General features: G+C 39.4%; 1 protein-coding gene across 1 annotated transcript; it reads right to left on the reverse strand.

Moving 5' to 3' along the window:
* Nucleotides 1-1,786: 1,786 nt before the first annotated feature.
* On the reverse strand, nucleotides 1,787-3,780 carry LOC134759519 (potassium voltage-gated channel subfamily C member 2-like). The gene has a single exon (XM_063712192.1). The coding sequence runs from the start codon at nucleotides 3,757-3,759 to the stop codon at nucleotides 2,914-2,916; it is 846 nt and encodes a 281-aa protein (XP_063568262.1). The 5' UTR covers nucleotides 3,760-3,780; the 3' UTR covers nucleotides 1,787-2,913.
* Between the last annotated feature and the right edge of the window lie 13,973 nt (nucleotides 3,781-17,753).

The raw sequence follows: 17,753 nt of genomic DNA on the forward strand, positions 1-17,753 counted from the left end.
ACTTATTTACCAATTGAAATACAACAATATAGACCCCTCAAATATGTATTTACTTCATAAATTAAAAATCATAGAGGAGAGGGACATGCCAACCAAAACAAAAGGCAAAAATGCAGGGTTGCAAAATTCAATTAATTATTCAGTTCCTATCACCGTTGTTTTGTCTGTCATTTAAATCATAAAAGTTACAAACAAAGCACCTCTATTATATAACTGATCCAATCTTTTCAATATTGGAGAAAAAAGAAAATTGTGAAACAAGTATAATGGGTTGAAAAGGAAATTCAGAGAGTTAAAATTTTTCATGTCAAATATTTCAATGAAAGATGAGCTAATGTTAAAAAGTTAGAGTGTTTATAAAAGTTTAAATACTTCTATTAAGAATAAGACTTATGATAATAAGACAACTGAAGCTAACCACTTGATAATTGTTTTATGTTTCCTCGAATTGTGTTGATGCAAAATATAATTTCAACTTGTGGCCTCCACATATAATTCTATTTTTCAAACTAGTCAAAGAACGTTGTCAGGTTACCTTAACTAAAAGTGCTCAGGTAAAAATATTAAGTCACTTTTAAATAGAATGGTTACTTATGATTACTTTTTTTTAGCCAACCCCTAGTAATTTGAAAAGGGATTTCCCTGAAGACAAGACCCACAAAAGAAAGCCAAACATTAAACCCTGACTGGTCAATAAAAGTGGAAAGTTCAAACAGGATTCTTTTTAAGTTAATTCAAGTCCCATATTTTTATTCTACTGTTGGGTGGTAAAGGCTAAAAATTCTAGGAGCGAAAGTCCTGGAATACATATATTTTAAAAGTCATAGATGACCTTTCAAAGTTAGGACTCTAGTGAATGTCTTATGCCACATTAAATCTCAAGACCAATGTGATCTGCAGAGATTTCACAATCCAGTCCAGTTATAATCAGTAGTTTTGCTAGAAAGGGCCTGAGGAGAGTGTCATGAGACCTCTGGGATAATTTTGGCTTTGCTATTAACTTGATATGTAACCTTGGCCATCATTTAGCATCTGCAGTCTTCATTTCCCTCATCTACAATATAAAGGGTCTTGACTAAACGTGACCTCAAATAAATTTTTCAGGTCTATGATTCTTAGCTGATTCTGCTTCAACTTGCTCCTTGACCTTGTTTTAATCTCAATTTTGGTGTATTCTTTTCTCACCAAAACAGATGCAGATCAAAGTCTCAAGATTATTATAATGAAATATCATAGTAAATGCTTTTTAAACACAATTTTCAAGTCAATGGTTTATCCTTTTGATCAATAGTCTATAGAATCAAATTTCATGGCAATGATAAAAGTTGAACACCTTCTTAAAGTTTTTGCTATGCAATCTGGCCTACAATAAAATGTATTATGTTATCATAAGGAAAAATAATAAAACATTCTGTCCTTTTGTAGCACATGATCTGGAAAAAAAGAATCATATGATGGGCCTGAGAACAAATTCAGATTATCTTCTTAGCCACCAAGTGGAAAGAGCTCCATAACACTCAGCTGGAATCCAAAAAACACAGATGCACAGATGTAATGCTCATGAGCCTGTGGTTTAATTTAAATAAACATAGACTTGTGGTTTTGTTTGGTTGGTTTGGGTTTTTTTTTTTTTTTTCCTGAATGCCAACTGTGTTGTTGAATTTATGGCATGGCCTGAAAAAAAAAAGATTCCAAGTTGAAGCCACTAATTCTATGTTCAAATACGTGTATGCAGGCATGTTAGAATTTATGTATGCATTTAAATACCAAGTCTAAAAGAGTAGCAATGCTTTAAATTGTCTCTTTCATATTCTATTTCACACTGAAAACAAAACACATCCACAGACTTCCAAAGTGTTATCAGTAGCACATCTTCTGACAAATTAGTAGATAGCTGCATAACATCTCAGATGCAGACACTTCTGACATACAGAGGAAGAAAATAATGAAGACAGAGCCGAACTAAAGTTGGGAGAATTCCCATTCTGCCCATGGGGTGTCTTTTCTGGGTGTCAGAAGCAAACAAGACACACGCAGTTGCAAAGATTTAACTGAATCCAGTACTTTGTTCTCACATATAATTAAAAACCATTCACATACTGTATAATTTTTGGTTATTTATATGTCTTTATTTCCTTTCAACCAGAGAAACCATTATTGGTTACTTTTATAATCTCTTCATGAGATTTTGAAGAATTAATTGGGAGTGTCAAGGATTAAAGTTGAGCTGTCATTTAAACTGGAACCCGAAAAAGAACACTGAGGCTGGAATCACAATATTAAAAGTAAAATAAAGTTTGGTCCAATCTAAATTACTCAGATTTAGAGAACTAGGATCACCAAAGTGGTTAATATATGTTCAACCTGTAAGGATCAGAGATACAGCCCTAAGCAAAAGGGACGAGGCTCAAAATTCCGTGTGTAAGTGGGCTGTCTGGTCAGCTCACGGAAACAATCCTAGTATTCGTCTCCCTTGGAAAGTGACAGGCCCAAACAACGTTCTGGAGATTCTCTTCACAAAATAAACCTCCTGGCAAACCTTTCCTCCCTCCACCTCCCCAGCCACATAGATACATTCCATTTCCCCTTCCTCTGTCCTCAGATTCAATCCCTAATTGGAGCCACTGCTCTGGGTGAGTCAGATGTGAAGGGGACTCACTGAAAATGTCAAATAGGGATAACCAGGAGGCCAGAAGAGAGATCTGAGCTAAAGGAAAAGTTAGAACAAAGGAGTGAGGGAGAAACTCGAGATGAATCCTCATACCCGTTTCAGGACAGGGTCCAAAGACGTGCACAGAGAAGTCGACATTGGCCCTCTAGGTCCCATCTGCTAAAGTAAATCTGTTTGAGTTGGGAGAAGAGGAGGAGGAGAAAGATGGGACTGGGTAGGGATGGTGGCCAGGGTCCCTGGGTTTACCTTGCAAAGGATGAGCCTCTAACTGTATCGCTAGGAAGTCCCCGGGTCTCTTCTACCCCCCCATGCCTGAGGCCCTGGGGTGGAAAAGAACAGAAAGTTGGGGAGGAAGTTGGGAGAAGTTGAAGCAGCAGGGAAGGGGTCGATTCTGGCCTTACCCTGGCGGCTCTGGACGAGTAGGGGTCTTCGAAGAGGGCCCACATGCGGGGCTGCAGCCTCCTCCAGCGGCCAGACTTGCCGTCGGGACCCCCGAGCCCCGCCGCGTCCTCGATGCCCAGCCTCTTGGCTGCCAGGTCCTCGTCGTCGCCGGGGTCGCCGCCAATGAGGTCGGGGGTCTCGAAGATGTCCAGCGCCTCCTCGGCGTCGCGGTGCTGCCGGTAGGTCATCCAGCAGCAGGGCTCCACGTCGGTCTCGTCGATGCCCCAGAAGGCCAGCTCTTCCTCGAAGAGCGGCCCGCATACGTCTGCAGGGCAGTGCAGCTTGCCGGTGCGGTAGTAGTTGAGCACATAGGCGAAGACGCCCGGGTGCCGGTCGAAGAAGAACTCGCGGCCGCCCCCGGGATGGTCGCTGGCCCTGCCGCCGCGGGAACTGCAGTTGCCCGCGCCGCCCTCGAAGCAGCCGCCTGGCCCGGGGGACAGCGGGGGCGCTCTCGGCGGCGGCGACAGTGGAGGCGGCGACGGCTGCAGCTTGTCGCCCGCCGTGGTCAAGCAGTCGCCTGGGGGCTCGGAGGAGGCAAGAAGGGCCAGGCGTGTTCCAGGCAGGGTCTTGAGGGTGCTGCGGTAGGTTTCGTGCCGGGTGCCCCCGACATTGAGGATCACCCTCTCGTTGTTCTCGATCTTGCCCATCTCTGTGACTCAGACATGACTAGGGGGAGGCAAACACAGCGCCGAGTTAAAGATCTTGGCCGTCAAAGACTCACCATGACCCCCACCACCAACCCAGAGCGAGTCCAGGGATGCAGAGTTGGCAGACAGGCATGGGGCAAAGACCCTCCCCCGGAGGGGAGCAGCGTCTAGAGCTGTCCCCGCCTTTTGCATCAAACCTTTCCCAGGTTTCCAGAGAACTACAGAGATAGCAGTCCAAGTCTTTCTTGACCTTTCATGACACCGTTTTCCCTGCCTCCCGCTTTCCTTTTTTTGGCTCTGATCTCTTCTCCTTCATCTTTTCACCTTCCACTCTTCCTCTTTTCTGTTCCCACTCAAGTCCAACCTGCTCCCAGCCCCTAACCCCCTCTCCGCCTCCCCAAATACACTCTCTTTCTCCCTCTAAACCTACTTTCTCCCCCTCCTTTGCCCCATTCTCTCCTCCTCCCCTGGTTGGCCTCTCATTCCCACTCTCCAAGACCCTCCTCTTTCTCCCCTTCCACTAGCTTGGATGCAATTCCCTTAGGCAGGGAGTTTTCCTCAGGCAACTTGGCAGTGTTGGGTGAGAGCACACCGTCCCCCCACCCTGTGAAGAGCCCCGATTCCACTCCCACCCTAGGTCAACTCCGGACCCCTCGCTACTCCCTAGCGTTCAGGCAGTGCCCTCTGCGCAACCTGTTCTAGGTTCACCTCTACACTTACTCACAGACCAAGCAAAAAGACAACGCAGAAGTCAGAGAAAAAAAAAAAATCTCTGCTGTTGCTTTTCACCTAGGAGACCTCTGACTTATTTCCTCATTCGATTTCCTTTTCACATTACTATTATTGTTGTTGTTGATATTATTATTACTTGGGAAAGGAAACAACTAACTAAGATCCATCGTTAAGAATAGAAGTGATCAATGCATCCCACCCATCCCCCTTCCCAAGAAAAACAAATCCCTTAGTGGGTGGAGGGTGGGGGATTTGCTTTCTAGGAGGGGCGAGGCTCGGGGAAAAGCTGCTTGGAGGCACACCCCCTGGGTCCCTGAGCTGGAAGTCTCGCCGACAGTGTCCCTGTTTCCAGCCTCCCAGCCACCTCTCCCCAGGGCTTCATCTCTACATTCCTATTGCGGAAAGGCGGAGCGGGGGGATGCTTGCCTGCAGGGTCAACATGTCCTTTCCAGGAAATCGCCCCTTTCACCACCCCCGCCCCCATTTCCAGATACCTTAACGAGACCGAGAGAAAAGTGGTTCTGCTTTGGTTTCCGAGTGGACGAGGTTCTCTGGGCAGCGGGACTGAGTCTTGGCTCCCAGCTGAGCCGCCCTTCTCCGACGAGAAACTACTTGTTGGCGTCTTCCGGATTCAGGTGGTTAAGCCGCTTCCCTGGGCGCTGGGGTGGGGGAGAAAGCCCCCGCCGGCCGCCGGCCGCGCTCCCCGCCTTCATCCTGTGATCTGCGGATTTGCCAGTCGCCAACCTCCGCGCCCAGAGTCACCATCGCGCAGGGTTGGGCAAACCATGGAGCTCGGGGCGGGTCCAGCCGGCACTGCCCGACCCCACCGGGAGCGGGCAGATCGGCTGGCCGTGAATGGAGTGGAGACTGGCCGGAGGTCAGGAGAGCTCACCACTTGAAGGTGAAGTCGCCCTGCTCCGATTCCATCTGCAGATTTTGTTTCTCCCCCAATCAGCCACGGCTGGAGCTGTCCCTTCAGCACCACTCGCCATCAACCTCCAGACGCCATCCGAAGCACAGGGCTCAGGAAAGGGTGGGTGGGTGGGTCTGGAGAAGCTATGTGTACCAACCAGGTTCACATATTTTTCTTCCGTGAAGCTCTGTCTCCACCCTCTCTGGAGCTTCTGCCTGCCTTATTTACACCCCACTCTCCACACCCTCTCTCTCCCCCCACCCCTCGCCATGCCCCACCCCTCCCAACAAGTGAGAGAATCTAAAACCAATTGCATTTTTTTTTCTCAATGACAGTTGGCCGGAGAGAGAGGTCTACTAACAGGTGACAGTAATTATTGTTTTTTATGTCTTATGCATAACTCTGGCTTGTTTTTTCAAATCAAATGTCAGTCTCCAGCCACCACACCACGGTTATCTAAAGCAAAACAAGTTTTAGAAGTTTATCCCAGGAAGATAGTGCTTTATAAAGTACAAGCTCCAGGGTTTCTTTTTGTCTGAAGCTGAAGAGAAAAGCCACAGATACCCAAGTATCCAAGTAATTCTTTAATAAGCCAATTTCACCCCTTCTCAAGTTTTCATTGCCCCTTGTATTAGTTTGCTAGGGCTGCCATAAGAAAGTATGACAAACTGGGTGGCTTCACAGCATAAATGTATTGTCTCATGGTTCTGCCAGTTTCAAATACAAAATTAAGGTGTTGTTAGGGTTGGCTTCTTCTGAGGGTTGTGGAGGAAGAATATGTTCCAGTCCTCTCTCCTTGGCTTGTAGATAGGCATCTTCTCCCTGTGCCTCTTCTGACTATTTTCTCTCCATGCATATCTGTCTCTGTGTCCAAACATCCTCTTTTTATAAGGATATCAGTTATATTAGATTGGGGCCCACCCTAAATGACCCCATTTCAACTTCACTATCTCTATAAAGATTCTCTCTCTATACAAGATTACATTCTGAGGTACTGAGGGTTAGGACTCCAATACAACTTTTATGAGGAGAAGGGGCACTATTCAACCTATAACAGGCCTCATCACCAAACAGATCGTGTGTGTGTTTGTGTGTGTGTGTGTGTGTGTGCACGCGTGCATGTGTATCTGTGTGCATATTCCATGAAAGAAAGGAATAAAGAAAGAAAGAAAGAAAGAAAGAAAGAAAGAAAGAAAGAAAGAAAGAAAGAAGGAAAGAAAGAAAAGGAAGGAAGGCAGACACTGTTCTACAGGCATAGTTTGTTAGAATTGAAGTCCACCCAGTAGGGAAAACACCAAGTCCTCTGTAGAAGAAGATCTTTTTCATAAACAGGTATTGATATGATACTATGGCTTAGAAAAAGCAAGATTTGTGAGTTATTAATAAGAAAATTTTAGCAATATAGAGGGTGATAAGACAGGTAGTAAAATGTGAATTCACCAAATAAGCGTCTATCTGTTATGACACATTAAATAGGTTAACAAAGTAGAGAATCAAAAGGTCTTTGGAAGGTCATTGATGTCTAGAAAATAAATGCAAAAGATGTAATATATACATTTATTTTTTAAATTACTGACAACTTGACAGTAAATGTGTAAAGACAATGTGGACCCAGCATGTGAGTTACTAACACACACAAAAATGTATAAGGCTTTAATGTGAAGAAAATTATTTTAATTTTGTACAATTATCAATCACTGAGGTATTTCCAAAAATAATGATAATAAATTTCAATTGCCAGAAAAATTACAAAGAAAAAGTATATTCACCTTCTAACAGTCATTCTTCCATTGTCTAGATGGTGTCTTATATTGCTTAATGTAAATTCAATAGGTAAAAGGGGGAATGTGGTTTGCTTTAGAATAAATTAACAACTGTAATAGCAACAGAAGCATTTATAATAATAGATATTTACTGAGATCATACTATGTTAAAAATGCTTCACATAAATTACCCCCTTTTAATTTAAATGGAGAAAATGTTCACATTAAATTGCAAGACTGTAAAAAGATAACTCATACAGTTGATAGGAATCAGTAATGAAAGCCCTTAGTCTCATAATATTAGTTGTATTATGAGACAACTACAGAGAAAACAAAAAGAAAGGAAAAGATAATGCAAAGTACTCATGGGGAGGAAAATGGAAAGACAAAGATCTAATGAATCAGTTTGGGTGTAAGGTTACATTATATAAGCTATCTAGAAATAATCACATTGACAAGAGGATCATCATTCAGAAGAACTCAGACTTTTCTTGTGATTCAAAAAGAATTATATGTGAAATTAGATAACATGTCAGATAAGTTTGAAAATAAGAATGTGGAAAGATAAAAGGATGAGATGTGCATGTCAATGGAGAATTGATACACAAAGCAAGGAATAAAATACCGTCTTTTTTATTTTTTGCTGGTCAATAGAACAGGGGAAGAACCTAAAACAAATATCCAGGCTCCATTATATAAGACAGGAGAGAACAGAAAACCCCTCCAGCCAACGAACTTTACTGATCCTGCTGTAGAAGTCAGATAAAAGTGAAAAGAAAGCAAAGCTTTGAAATATGGCAATGGAAAACTGACGGGGAAAAACATTTGTGGTTTCCTTTGTGGTCTGTGTGGAGCAAGGATTTAGAAAACTGTACGGACATTACCCCTTGCAGGGAAGCAACTGAAATGCTGCTTCCTTTATAATTCTTGAGTCAGCATCACAGAAAGGCTACAGAAACTAAGCACTACGTCACCATCAGAAACGTGGATTGATCTCCTGAAGCCACACTGTGACTGTCAGAATGACATACTTGCAAAATTTGGCATTTGAACAATTTAATTCTTCTAAAGTCTAATGTGAGGATTTTAAAAATATTGTTCACTCTCAAAAAGTAATATATCCATAAACAAGATTTTTCTGCAGTAGATTAAAGAATGGCCACAATTTTTCATTGCTCCCTACAGATTTGGCCCTTTATAATGTGACTTTGCAACTTCTCCCTTCAAGTCTGTTTCTCCAGCTCTTGAATCTGTGCTGGCTTTGTAACTTACTTTGGCCAATAGAATGGAATGGAAGTGATTATGCACCAGTTCCGAACCCAGGCTTCAAATGGTCTAGTATGCTTCTACGCTCTTGCTCTCTCTCTCTCTCTCCCTTCATCTCTTTTTCTTGCAACTCTATCCTGATACTATGAAAATAAGTCTTAACTAGTTGACATCATGATGAGAGACATATATAACAGTCATGCATGCACACACACACACACACACACTTTCAGTACAATAAGAAATAGTATTAGGAGCCAACTCAGAGGACATAATAGAGGATTATCCGTAAAATAAATAAGCTGTCTCTCAAAACAGCTAAACTTCTCATTTCTGCCCCCATATGATAGCCAGCTGGTTTCCAAAAGTAGAAAACTGTCTTCCTTCCTCTTATTCATCTGTCTAGAACTGTCCAGCTCAAATGCACTGACCTACAGTATCATGAGCTAAATAAAATATTATACTTAAGCTATGAAATTTTGGAATGGTTTGGTATTACTGATTAATCCTCTAAATTTCTTTTGTTCAAAAAGTAATAATATGAACCCACATACCTGCCCTCTTTACAATAACTAACATTTATATTATGTATTGTGAATTCAAAAAGAAAAACAGTATCTGATATATATTTTTCTCATTTCATACATTCTTGTTAAGCATTCTTTACAGCGGTTAATTACACAGGCCTTGGAGACAAAATAGAATTTATCTTCTGGGTGTCATTCACTAGATGTCTCACCTGGAGACAGTTGCACAACTCCTTCAGCCTTAGTTTTTGATGACACTATACTAGCTATGAGTATTAAATGACAAAAGGCCTGTAAGGCCTTAGAAATATTTCTGTCACATTTTAGGCATCTACTAATTGGTAGTTTTTATTGTCAAATGAGAAAAAAGTCACAGCCTCAACTCAAGTAGTTAATAATTGGCAGAAACAGGACCATGTTCCATATCCTCTGATGACCTTCCCAACTTCCGTCATACCATATGGCCTTGCATAGAGGTCAAAACTAGCTCAAATACTTAATATTCCTCATAAATGTAGTGAAAGTGCAATGTTTTAATCCTTGTAATAAATCTCAATTCTTCTCAAATTATTTTTACTTAAAAATTTATGGGCTGGGCGTGGTGGCTCATGCCTGTAATCCTAGCACTTTGGGAGGCCTAGGTGGGTGGATCATGAGGTCAGGAATCTGAGACCAGCCTGGCCAACATGGTGAAACCCCGTCTCTACTAAAAATACAAAAAAATAGCTGGGCATGGTGGCAGGCACCTGTAATCCCAGCTACTTGGGAGGCTGAGGCAGGAGAATCATTTTAACCTGGGGGGCGGAGGTTGCAGTGAGCCGAGGTCACGCCATTGCACTCCAGCCTGGGTGACAGGTCGAGACTCTGTCTCAAATATATATATATATATAGTATTAGATATTAAAATATATAATATATATTTATGTGTATATATTTATGTACTAACCATCTTTAAATGAGCTGCTACATTGTCTTAGTCCATTTTGTGCTACTATAACAAAATAATTGAGACTGGATAATTTATAAAAACAGAAATTTATTCCCTCACAGCTCTGGAAGCTAGAAAGATGAAGATCAACTTGCCAACACCTGGTACGGGTCTTCTTATTGCATCCTCAGATGGTGGAAGGCAGAAGGGCAAGAGAAGGATAAATTCTTTGTCTTCACATTGCAGAAGAGAGAGAGAACCCCCTCCTGAAATTTTTTATAACAGCGTTGTTCCATTTATGAAGGTGTTGCACTCATAACCTAAGAACATCCCAAGTCTCACCTCCCAACACTGCCACATTGGGGATCAAGTTTCTAACACACGCATTTGAGGGGACATATTAAGACCATGGCACTTACACAATACACTCTTTTCCCACCCAAACTAATTACAGTAGATGCTTGAATAGTACAGAGATTAGAGGCACTGATCTCCACACGGTGGAAAATCTATGTATAACTTTTGACTCTCTAAAAGCTTTACTAGCCTACTGTTGACCAGAAGGCTTACCAATAAGGCAGTCAATTAACACATATTTTGAATGTTATCTGCATTATATATTATATTCTTGCATTAAAGTAAGTTAGAGAAAAAATGTTATCAATAAAATCATAGGGAATAAAAAATATATTTACCATTTATTAAGTGTAAGTGAATCATCATAAAGGTATTCATTTTAACCACCTTAATGTTGAGTGGACTGGGGAGAAGGGGCAAGAGAAAAAGTTGGTTTCACTGTCTCAGAGGTGGCAAAGGTGACAGAAAATCCATGTATGAGTGGGCCTGCACAGTTCCAACCCATGTTGTTCAAGGATCAACTATTTTTGTGATGATTATAATAAACTAGACCTACATATGATGAATTCATGGATTACCAATTTTACAACCTGACCATTGGGTTTGAAAGAAATACATATTTGCAGAGACTCTGCATAAATATCTAGCATAATAACATAGATGCTTAGTCAATTTAAGCTTGCTGTATACTTGTAAAATTGATATGTAAGAGTGCTGCAAAAAGATATTTTAGATTAAAGAAAGAGAAAAACAAATTTCCATAAATATAAGATGATGTTGACTGGTAAGCATTAAAAGTAAGAGTTGAAAATAGCCTTGTTTTGAAAAACAATTCTTGGTCATAGCCTTCTTCACCAGTCATTCATTTAAATAGATAAAGATAAATGAAAAAAAAGAGAGATAAATAGATGACAGATAGGATGGATAGATAGATGGATAGATAGATGATAGATAGATGATACATAGATAGATAGATAGATAGATAGTAGGTGGATGGATGCAGAGAAAGAGAGACAGACAGACAGACTTTAGAAAATAGAGCAGCTCGTTATTCACATCACACTATCTGAGGTCATTGTAATTTACAAAGGGGGCAACATGAGCAGATTTTCCCAGGGGGATTGTCCTAACACTAAGGATTAAATTATTGGCAGATATCAATAAAGTATACTCTACTTTCTTATTGTTCTTGTTCCTCTACAGATCATGGATGATAACTATGACACTTGAATATTTGAATAATTGTATAACCTGTGCTTTTAGTACTTTACCTCCTTCTACTGTTAATTATTTCATTATTTATAGAGTAAGTGTATGGCTTACTCTATCACACTGTAAACTCTGTAGATCTGCTCTATCTATATTTTCTTATGACCTCTCAGCCATAGGAAAGTTCTATGCTTGGAAATACATCACATCACATCCCCTGAGAAGGTTTTTAAAATGAAAATTCTTCACCCTGAGATTTTGATTCAGTTGGTTTGGTGCAAAAAATTGTAAGTCTGTGTTTTTAAAAAGTATCATATATTTTATGAAACACTGTCTCTAGGAAGTTGCATTAAACCAAATATTTATAAAATATGAGAAGACATTACCTGAACATACCATCTGCAGAAAATGTTAGGGAGGAGTGAGGCAAAAAGAGAACTAACATTTATTAAGGAAAAACTGTAATTCCAGGCACTATACTTATATGTATTATTTCATTATTTATTATAATAGGTCTACCAAGAAAATACTGAAATACCATTTTTTTATATTTGGCAAAGGACTGTCAGATTAATGAAGAGAACAGTATTACTGTAATTGCAGCAGTTAAAACTTAAGTACTTAAGTGCAAAATAAAATGCCAAGAGCTTTGGATTTAACCCATTTTATCATCAACCTACCATTTTTACTGGTGTTTTCCAAGAGGAAGCTGACGCTGAAATTGTAGAATAACTTGCCCAAGTTCACATAGCTAATAAGAGACAGCTGGTAGTATTCAAACCCACAGGTGTTTAATTCTAATGCCTGTATCCTGGTCAAAGAGTAAATAGCAGAGCTGTGATTTGAATATATGCAGAATCACGATTTGCATAGAAAATAGAAGATAATAGACATGACAAAAAATAAATACCAAATTTAATGTATCCCAATTGTTTAGGGAATTGAAAACCCACCACCAAAATGTCTCAGAGCTCTCTTTCCTCTGCTTAATAAATAGCATAGAATAAAACCAGTAATCAAAATAGGCAAGTAAAATGAATTTTTTAAGAAAAAAATGAGTTTGAATTTGTTTAGTACAAAAGGAGAAGAATGGAAAACATAGGTCACAAATATTTTTCTGAAAAAAATGTTGAGAATGAGCGGTTGATTTCCTCAGGAAATAAAAGTAAAAGCTCAAGGAATGAGGATGCTGAAAGAGACCTGCAGTAAGACTGAAGCTTGTCTAAGCACACCAGTTTAGTTTCATTATTTAGAAAGAGATCTAGACAAGTAGAAAAGCAGGCTTCTGAAAAGCTACTACATGCAGTTTTCAAACAGAATTGAGGGAGGTAAAAATAACATCAGGGCAAAGGAGCAGTTCTAAAGAGGAACCAGACTGAGGCAAACATTGAAATTCTTTTCCTTTAGCCATGCCATGGAAACTTGCTTTTCAATCTTATTTGTATTTACTTTGTAAATAAATCAAACAATAAGATAGTATAAAACATCATGCAACTTGAGGAACAGACATGAAAAAGAGTATAAAACTCCAATATGGATTAGCATGACAAAACAACCCCTCAAAGAAAATGTTAAGCCATGCACCAAAATACACAGTGAATTGTTTCCAAGAGATATAAAATACACTTCAAATTTCTGCTGGAAAAAATCCATTTCAACACTATATTTAGATATATAACTTTAAAAAGTCCGGTATTCTCTAAATGATCTAAATCTTTTTATTGCCATAATTACATTTGGACATTGAGTTAAATAAGTTTAAGAGCATTTTTAGTTGGTGCTATGGTCTGAATGTGTCCCAAAATTTCATATAAGGTAATCACCAGTATGATAGTGTTAAGAGGTGGTACATTAAAGAGGTGATTAAGTCTTAAGTGTGGAGCCCTCATGGATGGGATTAGGGCTCTTATAAAAAGGCTTGAGGAAGTGAGTTTCCCTTCTATGTATCTTTCAAATCTCAGTTTAAATATCTTTACCTCCAAGGCTTCCTTGATGTTCTAAAATACCTTGTACTCCGTGGACTGGATATTGTGCATATGCTCTAGCACCCTTTATTGCCCCTATCAAGACAACTAGAAGCCAGAATTGCAATTACTTATGTAACTGTTTGTCTCACATGCTAGATTGTAAGTGCTGGAATCAAGTGTGTCTTAGCCACAATTATATACCCAATGTCCAGTTTAGTGCCTGATTTGCAATGATCAGTGATTTTGATAATGAAGATGATAATGATGATGATGAAATAACTGCAATGCTGATTATTTTGCAAGCAAAGATCATAGTTATCATTAATGTATACCTGCCATCTTCCAGGTCCTGTGCTAAATGATTTACATCTATTCTTCCATTTAACTCTCATAATGCTATAGTATATGAACTATGATTATTCCCATTATATAGATAAGAACATGTAGGTATAAAAAGATTACTGAAATGTAGACATAGAAAGATTACTTGAATTGTCTAGTAATCGGAGGAAATAAGACTGGAATCCAGGTGTTTTGCCTACAAAGTTTGTCTTCTTGAATATTTGTGTTGTTTTCTTGACCGTTGTAGGCAATGTGGAGGAAATTGTTCCGTATGAGTTTGAGTCCCTACAACTAAGAATTTTAGATATTGGATTCTTATTCTACTAGATTTCTGATGTTTCTTTTTTTCATTATACTTTAAGTTCTAAGGTACATGTGCATAATGTGCAGGTTTGTTACATAGGTATACATGTGCCATGTTGGTTTGCTGTACCCATTAACTTGTCATTTACATTAGGTATTTCTCCTAATGCTATCCCTCCCCCTGCCCCCCACCCCATGACAGGCCCCGGGCTGTGATGTTCCCCGCCCTGTGTCCAACTGTTCTCATTATTCATTTCCCACCTATGAGTGACAACATGTGGTGTTTGGTTTTCTGTCCTTGTGATAGCTTGCTGAGAATGATGGTTTCCAGCTGCATCCATGTCCCTGCAAAGGTCATGAACTCATCCTTTTTTATGGCTGCATAGTATTCCATGGTGTACATGTGCCATATTTTCTTATCCAGTCTATCATTGGTGGACATTTGGGTTGGTTCCAAGTCTTTGCTTTTGTGAATAGTGCCACAATAAACATACATGTTCATGTGTCTTTATAGTAGCAGGATTTATAATCCTTTGGGTATATACCCAGTAATAGGATTGCTGGGTCAAATGGTATTTCTAGTTCTAAATCCTTGAGGAATTGCCTCACTGTCCACAATGGTTGAACTAGTTTACACTCCCACCAACAGTATAAAAGCATTCCTATTTCTCCACATCCTCTCCAGCATCTGTTGTTTCCTGATTTGTTAATGATTGCCATTCTAACTGGTGTGAGATGGTATCTCATTGTGGTTCTGATTTGCATTTCTCTGATGACCAGTGATGATGAGCATTTTTTCATGTGTGTGTTGGCTGCATAAATGTCTTCTTTTGGGAAGTGTCTGTTCATATCCTTTGCTGATGGGTTTTTGTTGTTGTTGTTGTTGTTTGTTTGTTTGTTTTTGTAAATTTGTTTAAGTTCTTGGTAGATTCCGGATATTAGCCCTTTGCCAGATGGGTAGATTGCAAAAATTTTCTCCATTCTGTAGGTTGCCTGTTCACTCTAATGGTAGTTTATTTTGCTGTGGAGAAGCTCTATAGTTTAATTAGATCCCATTTATCTGTTTTGGCTTCTGTTGCCATTGCTTTTGGTGTTTTCGTTATGAATTCTTTGTCTATGCCTATGTCCTGAATGGTATTGCCTAGGTTTTCTTATAGGGTTTTTATGGTTTTAGGTCTAACATTTAAGTCTTTAGTCCATCTTGAATCAATTTTTTTATAAGATGTAAGGAAGGGATCCAGTTTCAGGTTTCTACATATGGCTAGCCAGTTTTTCCAGCACCATTTATTAAATAGGGAATCATTTCCCCCATTGCTTGTTTTTCTCAGGTTTGTCAAAGATCAGATGTTGGTAGATGTGTGGTGTTATTTCTGAGGCCTCTATTCTGTTTCATTCGTCTATATATCTGTTTTGGTACCAGTACCATGCTGTTTTGGTTACTGTAGCCTTGTAGTATAGTTTGAAGTCAGGTAGCATGATGCCTCCAGGTTTGTTCTTTAGGCTTAGGATTGTCTTGGCAATGCAGACTCTTTTTTGGTTACATATGAACTTTAAAGTAGTTTTTTTCAATTCTGTGAAGAAAGTCATTGGTAGCTTGATGGCGATGGCATTGAATCTATAAATTACCTTGGGCAGTATGGCCATTTTCACGACATTGATTCTTCCTTCGATTTTATTCATTCACAATGTAATGTTTCTACTTTCAGCTCGCTTCATTCTCTTCAGTATTCCAAATTAAGTATTTCTTTAGATAATTAAAAAGCCCACGATATATAATAACTTACAAAGTCAAAATGTTTTTAACAAATATTTAGAGATTTATGGGTCAACAAAAGAAATAATAAATATTTAGGTTTATGAGAAAAAAGTCCTAATTTTTTTACTAATTTGATGACATTATTTTTCAGTTAATAGTCTGCTCTAATATTAGCCATCACTATTAAAAAAAAAAACTTCCTAAATATAAGAAATATAAGAAATCTTCCCAGCATCCTTCTTACCTGAAGCTGATTAGAGTCCAAAAGCCTCCTCAGTTTGTCCTTTCCCTGCTCCTTTTAATCTAAGCTGAATAATTCCCTTAAATCTTTGTGTATCAAATTGTAATCCACTTCATTAAACAAAAGACACATTCATAAATGTTTTTATAAAGTCTGTCTAAACCTTGTGTCCATTCATGAGGATGCTGTGATTAAAAAAAAAAAAACCTTAATAAGTCTTAGGAGTTTTATTGTTTTAACTTGAGGTCTTGAGGTGCATCCTTTAATTCTTTTGTTTAATTGACTCCAATTATTTAATACACAATGATGCAACTGTGATCCCTAGATGTGCAAAGTTAAAGCCTTCAACTGCAGCTGAGGAGAGGGCAGGAATGATATACCTGGGGACAATGTTGAGTCAGGAATGACAGGCAAATAGCCATTACTAGGCAGCCTCCTCTCCAGGACCAGGGATGTGGGAGTAGCCTGAGAAGCAGGGCCCCATGGTAGCCCAGCGCCAAGGAAAGGACCCTTCATTAATTTTTTAGATGGCTTTTGTCTAACTGAAAATGTCTGTAAGACACTAACTTCTACCTTTCTGGGATTTTAGCAAATAATCTTACAGCCCTATTTGATATTCTTTATTTTGATATTCTTACTAGGAAAGATTGAAAAAAGAATTAGTTTTATTTTTAAATTCAGCAGGTTCTGGCTCATATAATTTCTCTAAATTCTGCTCAAAAACCTAGCAATTTCTTCTTTGGTGCATCTCTTCTTATATTTTATCACAAGCAACAAAGAGACACCAGTTGTCACTTTCTATGTTCTGCCTGAAAAGCTCCCCTGGCAGATCCATGAGTTTATTAGGTTCTCTTTCTATTTTCCACATTACTGTAGGCAGCAGTATTGTCAAACTTTCTGCCACTGCATAGCAAGGGTTCCTTTTTTTCAATCCCTAATAGCATTTTTCTCACTCTTCTTCAAGCCTAAGTTCTTTCCAGCTTCATCTAACAGGCTCCTTGATGTCCTTTCAGCTTTGGTCTAGCACGAAGTCCCAAAGTCAATGGCAAATGCTTTCAGTTTTTATTACAGCAACATCACACTTTCCTATATCCAAATTCTCTTCTGATTATAGCTGCATAACAAGCTACTATAAAGTTCTGAAGCTTGAAACAAGAACAATATTGTTATAGTCTCTAATGGTTCTACAGTCAGGAACTTAAGCAGAGTATGGTGAAGATGACCCATGATATCTGTGACCTCAGATGGTGATATGGTTTGGCTGTGTCCCCACCCCAAATCTCATCTTTAATTGTAATCTGAATTGTAATCCCCATATGTTGGGGGAGGGATCTCGTGGGAGGTAATTAGATCATGGAGTCTGTTTCCCCAAGCTGTTCTTTTGATAATGAGTGAGTTCTCATGAAATCTGATGGTTTTCTAAGGGGCTTTTTCCCCCTTTACTCGGCACTTCTCTCTCCTGCTGCCATGTGCAGAAGGACATGTCTGCTTCCCCTTCTGCCATGATTGTAGATTTCCTGAGGCCTCCCCAGCTATGCAGAACTTTGAGTCAATTAAACCTTTTTCCTTTATAAATTACCCATCTTTATAGCAGCACTAGAAGGGATTAATATAGATAGGATGACAAAACGGCTGTGGGTTGAATCAGCTGGGCCTAGCTGCAAATCTGTCTGATACATGATCTTAGGGT

This window comes from Pongo abelii, chromosome 10 (genome assembly GCF_028885655.2).
Source record: "Pongo abelii isolate AG06213 chromosome 10, NHGRI_mPonAbe1-v2.0_pri, whole genome shotgun sequence".
In the NCBI taxonomy this organism is placed as follows: domain Eukaryota; kingdom Metazoa; phylum Chordata; class Mammalia; order Primates; family Hominidae; genus Pongo; species Pongo abelii.